The 8,868-nt window shown below is 34.7% G+C and overlaps 1 protein-coding gene across 1 annotated transcript; it reads left to right on the top strand.

Annotated features, from left to right (window-relative positions):
- The first annotated feature begins 3,970 nt into the window (after window positions 1-3,970).
- LOC131042822 (uncharacterized) lies at window positions 3,971-6,850 on the top strand. Its single transcript, XM_057976138.2, has 2 exons — window positions 3,971-5,208; window positions 5,997-6,850. Exons 1-2 carry the CDS (start codon window positions 4,671-4,673, stop codon window positions 6,629-6,631), a joined length of 1,173 nt encoding a protein of 390 aa, XP_057832121.2. The 5' UTR covers window positions 3,971-4,670; the 3' UTR covers window positions 6,632-6,850.
- The last annotated feature ends 2,018 nt before the right edge of the window (window positions 6,851-8,868 follow it).

Here is an 8,868-nt window from a genome sequence, read left to right on the forward strand (position 1 = left end):
AAAGATTTGTGATGATCTATGTAGTAAGTCTTAGGGTTTTGATGCCGACCTAGTTGTAAAAGTTATTTATGTTGATGAGGTTGATGTTTTGGAGTGTCGGTGATTTTGAGAAGTGTGAGAAGTCGAACTAGTGTGTGTGAGAAGATCTACTAGACATATGCAAACTTAGAACTTAATTGGATCTGATCAAGCAAGCAGTTGAGTGCTATACACAGATCATTCACTGTTGTTCTCTAACAATTATAACAACTAAAATCCCTTAACCGAGTAGGTCCTAACATGCCTCATATTATAAAATCCCCTAACAGGGTGACTCAATATCTGAGTTCTAAATTGTCTTGCAAGGTTGATTCTAACAGATCAAAGCTTCTAACAAGGCTGAGATAAATCCCTTAACCGGGTGACTCCTAATAGGGTCTACTCCTAACAGGGCATCATCGTAAGCTTCTAACCGTGCTTGGCTCCTAACATGGCACATTCTGAAAGAGTGCAAAATATTTGTGGGTACCAATTCCCATCGTAGTTTTTCCCTATTTGGGTTTCCACATGAAAAAAATGGTGTTCATGTGTGGTATGCTTTTCTTGTGATGTTCATGTTTTATTTCTGATAACCAGTAAAGATAGTTTATGTTTGTTTATCAGAGATCTTAAAGTGGATACCAGTATTGATGATTATATGATTGATGAAGCATTCAGATCAGTTAATAAGTTGGTAATAGTGTCCGTTGATCTGATATTGAATTGATGGCTAATCTGATTCATAAGTTTGCATGATCTGATAAGGAAATCTGTTATGAAGAATTGGTTTAAGTGTTGAATGTTTTTCAGATTTGAGATAAGTTTGTTTTGGTGTTGAAAGTTTTAGTTTTTGTTAATACTGATTCACCCCCCTCTCAGTATTAACTGGATCCTCTAGGATTATCAGTGATCCCATCCAAGTGATAGCCCACATGATCTCCTATTTGGACATATAAAATCACCAATCAAACCCACTAATACTGAAGGCAAGGGCTCATAATATTGTATCATATCATCCCATTTGACCTTCAAGCCATCTATATCATCATCCTCAAAAACCCTACGTAAGGTTTTTGTCTCACCCCTTTCATGGTCATCATATTGAACAAGCTCACCCGTAATCGATATCCTCAAAATCCTATAGACATCCTCAAGTGTCACACTCATCTCACTGATGGGCAAATGAAAGGTGTTATGGTCACTGTGCCACCTCTCTGCAAGTGTTGTTATTAGTCCCTTGTTTGTCCTAATCTTAGGCATATATAGGAGATATCTAAGTCTGCATGACCCAATGTACTCTCTACTTGCATGATCTAGCTCTAGTCACAAGCACATAGTCTTCAGGATGTAATGTCCCCAATTCTCTAGTTCTATCCAAGTTTGTAAAATTCACCTGACACCCATCTCCACAGGTGAAGTTGAGAGTATGGAGATGTTTGGATAGCCAAAGGGAACCTATACTTAGACAAATATTACTTTGGTGGGCCATTTATAATAAAACGATATAATATTAAGTTATAAAGTTACTTTTTCTAAATTTGGAAAAAGTAAATAAAAGTAACTTATAGGTTACTTCATCTAATAAATGACTTTATATTAAAAAGTCCCTTGCACACATTCCTAGGCAAATTTTAATAACTTAAAAAGTGGTGAAATGTTCATGATCAAGACCCCTCAAGTTGGTGCCACTTCTTGGACGAAAAAAGATTCCAAGAAATCTTCTTTTGATGCCTTTAAGGGTTCGATTTGCTGGCTGAAGCTATTATGGCTCCAAAACATAGTTTTCGTACAGCGTGTTGGTGACATGTTAGTCAATTGCAGCCGTTTATTGCAAAATCGACGGTGTAAAACGCGCGACTAACACCCGTGTTAGTCAATCCGTACTGCCATTTTAGAGCCAGAATAGACACGTCCCGATTTGCTTAAGGAGACATAATAGGTACATTTTGGGGTATTCTTGATTATTGTTTTTGCTTCCAAACAAACACTAGTTCTTTTCATTTCTAACTTTGAACTGTGTAGTAATTTTCATGAACAAAATTTTGAATTATACTGAATGATCCATCATCAGGATAAAAGAAATAATTAAAAAGAAGAAAATATAAAAAATTACGCTGGACATTACGTGACTTCAAAACAAACGCTGATATTAAGCAGTCAAACATGGAGTCACAGAACCTGCATTAATGGAGAAGAAACAATTAGATTACCATTACGCTGTAAAAACGGAGTTTTAAAACAATCTAAAACTTAGCAACAGTTTGTTTTTAGTGCGTGGGCACTCACTCAGATAACAAGTTGCAGGGATTCAGAAAAGCGATAAAAACTAGAACATCTAAAGTAAAAATTTGTTCTTATTCTCTGCTTCAAATAGGCACACTAATCTATAAAAGGTTTACGAGAAAAACAATGGCGAAAACAACTGGTCTTTTGTCTTTTGTAAGAGGCATCATTACATGCTCTGGAGTGTGTAAGCCCAGAAAGTTCTGTGCTGAGATGACGTAAAAAAGCTCCTTCAACCAAGGCGTTTTGGTTTTATTCACATCAGGTTTTGGAACCAGTACGTTTTATTCTTATCATATTCTAACACATATTAAAATGCCCATTCTGTGATTTCAGCGTACAATTCTATACAGCCCCTATAAAACAAATGAGCTCTTGTCTCTTCTTCGTTTGCAGGTTCTGTGGTTTTTGTCGACTGTCTGGTTGAATGAGTCTTCTCTACTGATTTGAACTTTTTTCATTGGGCACAAAAAACTTCTTGTGCCCCATTGAAAAGGTTTTATCTGATCAAGTGGCAGTTCAATTGAATGTTAAACATATTTAGTGATTTATTATTAGGATGAGGTAAAAAATGAATAAAATATATATAGATTTGATTAAATATAGTTTTGTTTCAGTTCGTCTCTTTTTGATTTTAATTTGACAATAAGTAAGATCAAGGTAATGTGGGGAAAGGCATTGGGCTGGGGTATACTTTTAGATGAAGGAATAGATAAATAAATAAATAAAAAATGTATAGAATTGACTAAATATTTAATGTGTAAGGAGAATGTAAATCAATCTAATTAGATATATGTTGTTTAGAATAGAATTCTAACCAATGTGGATAGTGAAATCTTGATTCCATTTCTTTGTCATATTTTAATGATAGATTATCAAATAATAAATAATCGTTCATAAAAAATACTATAAATATATGCACAAAATATTAAATCTAGCGATTTATGTTCAAGAAATCATGAACATATTTTATTTGTACCATAAATTATACACTATAATAAATATCACTCAATAAAAATAATATAAATGTATAAGTTTTTTTCAAATGATAAAGATATTTTGACAATCATGAGAAATTGACAATCAAAAATTTGAACCTTGATGACTGCTTCACCAACGAAATGTTTAAACAGCAACATCACATATCCGAAAACAAAATTCATCTCTTTTTAATTCAATATTAATATTACTTATCTCATTTGCACACAATTTCACAAAACAACGTTATATTTTATACACTTAAACTTCTTCCATCTACCAATTATTTTCAAAACTTTCCTTTTAGTTTCATGGTTACAAGGGGACAAGAATCTAAATTTCAAATTTCGAAGTCGGTTTCAATTCTCATCTTATAGCCGTTAATTTCAGATTTGAACCCGGCAATTAAACTAAAATAAATCCACCTTGAAACATAAACTAGGCGTTGTAAAACATGCAGTCCAGAGTTATTTTCTCCAGTGAAACCTCTCGTGAATTGGCCCGCCCTTCGACTGACTGCTCAACGAATTAATGCAAACGTACATTGAGATAAATCCACGTCGCTGAGCGGGAAGTTCATTTAAATTTCAAATCAATCCACATCACGTGAATCAATGCTGTCTGATCGATCAGATGAGTATTTTTTTTGTCATGAATTTAGAGCTAATCTAATCTTCAATCTTCTGATCAATGTCAACGAGTTTAAAGAATCCAGCCAGATTTTTCATGAAAATAGGCCGTGAAAGTCTGCTGCAATGAATCCCCTGTCTAAATCACTTTAATACCCAGATGGGCAGTATTCAGATAGCTTTAAATCTCATTTCTTGTTCTAGTGTCCATACATACCATGTCCTGTCAATTCATAAATAAACGTATAAAGCAAGAAATATGTCTTTTTGTCCACTGTATTCCCACTTCAGTGAAGATTTGCAGTAACTATCTGTGTCCAACAGTCTGGCTCCTTTCTACCCTTCTTTCTTAACCTACCATTAAAGATTTCATTGGGAACAGATGGATCAGATTTATGAGGGGAGTAATTAGTACATGATGGCTTTATTCAAAATGGGTTCTGGGTGGTTTTGATCTGGCCAGCATTTCAAATTTGAGCTTTGTGATGCTCGTGCCCTTCACTGCTTTTGAATAAAAGGTTTCTTTTTATGGAGGGTTTTATATCAGTTTGGATAGGTTGAAACTCATTGAATAAAAGTTTTTTTTTATGGAGGGTTTTTATATCAGTTTGGATAGGTTGAAACTTCTTCGACTGATATCAATTTAGATAGGTTGAAACTTCTTCGACTGAAAATAAGTTGAAATCTCTTCAACTGAGAGTAAGAACTTTTGATTACAGTTTAGAATCCAAGTATATGATTTTGACTTGAAAGGAGGTTATAATGCCTAGAGTCTGGTTATCATTGAAGAAGTCTCTGCATTGCAAATCAGATCGTCAGGAGGTGGAGGTTCCACAGAGCACAAGGGATGCATCTTCCTCCAGGTCCTTGGCAAATCACTTGAAGGATGTCTTTCTTGGGAGCAAACGAGGCATACGAAATGGTAACTGCAGCCCTTGTTCTATAGCTAGCACTGAATTCTTACACAATAATAATATGCTTGAGGAGGCCATGATTCTCAGGGACTATTCTGGTTTCGAGAAGAAGAACATTGTTGGGAGCTTTAGAGAGTGCAAGAGTTCTGATGTCAGTAAGGCTAATGCCAGGGGGACAAGAAATCATGGAGATGTTCTTCTCAGCCCTTCAAAACAGAAAAAGAATCAGCAGTCTGTTGGATTGAATGGAAAGATTGCTACTAAAATTATTCCTGGTTGTAAAGTTCATGCAGCAGTGAATGAAGTTTGCACCTGCCTCAAGTACTGCAGCCAACGATATACAAATATTCAATCCCTGCAACGTTATAACCTCAGAAGTTATGCAGGCGAGAACTTTTAAATTTCCATTTTACTGCTTTCTTGAACTCATTTTTTTCGAAATTTAGTTTGATTCGTTGTTTTGATATTGATATATATATATATATGGATTTCACTGTGTAAGATTTTTTTATTGTTTGAAATTATATTTCATGATTCATCATCAGACGAAATAGATTGTTCATACTGAAGCTTCAATTTTTATTTAATAGATTTTGTTTAATCGTAATGTGTTGACTCTCTATCTCTCTATTATTAATGCCTAACCCATCTCTCAGTTTATAGAGTGAGTGTAGAATGCATTGTTTCTAGATTTGATTGCTATGAATTTTTTCGCTCAAATTAAACTCTATGATCCATTATCTGATTTATAGGTTAAGTGTAGCTGAAAAGTGGTCAAGCCTCTGATGATGATAATTTGAATTTATAGGTTTAGTAACAAAGTGCCAATTAGAATCTGAAATGCACACAAAAAAAAATGGTGGATATGGACTTTGACAAAAAAGAATTAATTATTTTCGGAAAAATTCTAGCTAGACCAGAGATCAAATCACTAGTGACTGAAGAAATCTTTGAGACTAGAACACAGGCTAATATAAGTGGTAACAAATTCTTCCTTGGGACAAGATAATTACTGATAAGAGATTTCTATATTCCTTGCTAATGCTGCTCCTTCTGGATTGGACTGTGAGAATTTTTGTATCCAAGATATTTCCAAGGACAAATTTTAATTATGCAAAACTACAAAGCCACTTCCATGACATTTTCAAATGTTTTCTTGTTTTCCTGTTCTCAGTCAGTGTTCTCAAGGAAGGTGATTCTACCAGGAATGTTGTGGAGATCATCTTCAAATCAAGCTGGCTTGAATCAAAAGTTGAATGTTGTCAAATTGAAAGAGTACTCAAGGTGAATCATACCCACAACACACTAGCCAAATTTGAGGAATACAGAGACACTGTGAGAGCCACAGCTAGCAAGCTGGCCAAGAAACATCAAAGATGCATGGCTGATGGCAATGAAGTCCTGAGCTTCCATGGCACCACCATTACATGCTCTTTAGGAATTGATGGGCTATCTACTCCATGCAACTTCTTGGACTGCAATGTATGCAACATTATTACAACAGGATTCCCATCCAAGCAATCCAAAGGGAAAGGAATATACACTGCAGCCACCAGTCTCAGAGCTCACAATTCCATTACCCTATCCCATGACGGTTTAATGTATCCTGTAAAAAGGGCCATGATGGTTTGCAGGGTCATTGCAGGAAGAGTTCACAAGCCTCCAAGTACAGGAAGTGTTGACAAGTTTTCTATCCCTGTTGGGTTTGATTCAGTTGCAGGAGAAGTTGAAAGCTGTTCAAAGCTTGAAGAACTATACATTTCTAGTCCCAGAGGAATCCTACCCTGCTTCATCGTGATCTATTCTTAAGAACACAGTGTTAAATTTCCAGAAATGACTTCTCTGATCAACTTCCTGTACTTCTTTAAAAACTTTTCTTTTGTAGTGGGAACTTCTTTGAATGCTTCTATTGTACTGGAAGTCTAGAATACGTACTACCTGCTACTGGTAAAGAATTGATTATGCTCTGGTAAACAATCAATGGAACTGTACATGCAACGTTTCTGGGTTGCAGTCTAAATTTATTTATGTTCAGCCTTTCAGCTGTTTAGTTACGTACTTTTTCTCTTGTACTCTCTATTTCTCTACACTCTAGAGAGGACCATAATGACGAACCAGTGGACTGAAAAATAACACATTGAAATTTGTACTCTAGAAGACTTCAAGTAATCTATGGTGCTCGCTTTCCTATTACACGTAAATGTCAGATCGTCAACGTTTTAAGACTCTTTTTCTTGTTTATAGATCATGTTAAATTTTAGTATGCCTTGCTTTGAAAGCAGATAGAAATAGCCATCACCATGTTAACCATAGGATTACATGATGTCAAACTGGAGTTCTGGTTGGTTGCTGGATTGATTTTTATATAGTTATTGGTCAGCTGTTCAAGATCTGAGCCTCCGTTTGTCCTTTATAACCTCTCAAATAAGTAGTGTTTTTCAAATTAAATTCTTGAGAAATAGTTTATAAGAATATCTTATTGATTTTTTTTCTTTTTCATTTTGATGGTGAATTGTTGATTATAATTTGAAATCTTAGATCAAGAAAAAAAATTGATATAGGCGAAGCTTATTGGTAGTCGTTATAGCTAACTTTGTGCACCCACAAGTCTTAAACGATACATCGGATTATGATGATTTTTTTGTTGTTGTTTTGGTACATGACTTAACTCCTTATAATTATTGTTTTGGCTTCTAGGTGGTAACGATGCGTGTTGTAGGATCCGTTATGCCCACAAGGATAAAAAATACACATTTCAAATTGTTGCCTGATACCTACTTAAAGATGTCCCAATAATTGTCCACTAAATATTGCTAATATTTACAAACAAATGCCCCAATAGTCGTCCACAAATGGGCCAATTATTGTTCAAAATGCTAAAAATTGGGCGGCTATTAGCACATGTGAAATTTATTAATAGGTTTTTTGTTATCATTTCTTGGGTTTCTTTAAAGTTAGCAATTGGGGGGTTGGGTGCACAAGGAGTGAACGATTATTGGAACTATAACAACTATTGGTGCTCTTCCCCTAACGAGATTTAAAAGTTAGAAATCATTTCCGTAAATTGTAGAAAAATCACTCCTAAGAATATTTCATTAATTGTCGCCTCCCTCTCTAACGTCTTTAGAAAATTGTTTAGAAGACAAACTTACAATATAATTATTGAAAAGGAAAATGATGTTTCCAATCTTAGAAAATGTTTATTTATGAGTACAAATCAATCTAGATTAAAGTAAGTGAATTCAGAGACAATATTTGAATAATTGAATGTTAAACTAGGGAATTGAATGTGGAAGAGGTTGATAAGAATATACCTAATTATAGATCTAGGAATAGTACATCTTTGTTAATGTGTTGATTTGAATTTTGTGTAGATTTTTGCAGTTTTAGAGGACAAGTTTATAAAATATGAGATGAATCTACAAATTTGTGCTTGTGCTCTAAATTTTTCTTATCAAATAGTTTTGTGATAACTTACAACACTACACGAGGGTATATGCACGAAGTTGTGGTACAAAAAAGGTGCGACACTTCAAAAAAAATTTAAAAAGCGCATAAGACGCACGCCTTATAAGGCGTGTGCCTTATGTGCATTGTAAACTTCAAAAAAACCTTGCTCCGCATTTTGGATGCATTCTGCATTCCAAACCCGTGTTTTGGCATTTTTGGGTGCCATTTTCTTGCGCTCGCCCTTTGTAAAAGCTTGAAATTGGGCACTAAGTTGTCCATCTCTCATCAAAATGTCGCCACGCCATCGAAGAGCTCGAAGAGGTATGTATTTTTATTTTCTTATTGTCATTTTTTTTATTAATTTGAAGATTAAACTAGGTTTATTGATTTAAATTTATTTTCATTATCAGGAAATAAAATTAGACAAGAAAATGTTGAAAACACTCAATCACCTCCTCATGAAGACCATATTGAAGAAGAAGCACATCAAGAACCTCCTACAATCCCTAGACATCCCATAGGTACACAAGAAAACCTATTAGGTCAAATAGAAAATAGCCAAAAAGAGCTTGAAGGTTTAATCACAAGGCTATAAG

Source organism: Cryptomeria japonica, chromosome 9 (assembly GCF_030272615.1).
Source record: "Cryptomeria japonica chromosome 9, Sugi_1.0, whole genome shotgun sequence".
Classification (NCBI taxonomy): Eukaryota; Viridiplantae; Streptophyta; class Pinopsida; order Cupressales; family Cupressaceae; genus Cryptomeria; species Cryptomeria japonica.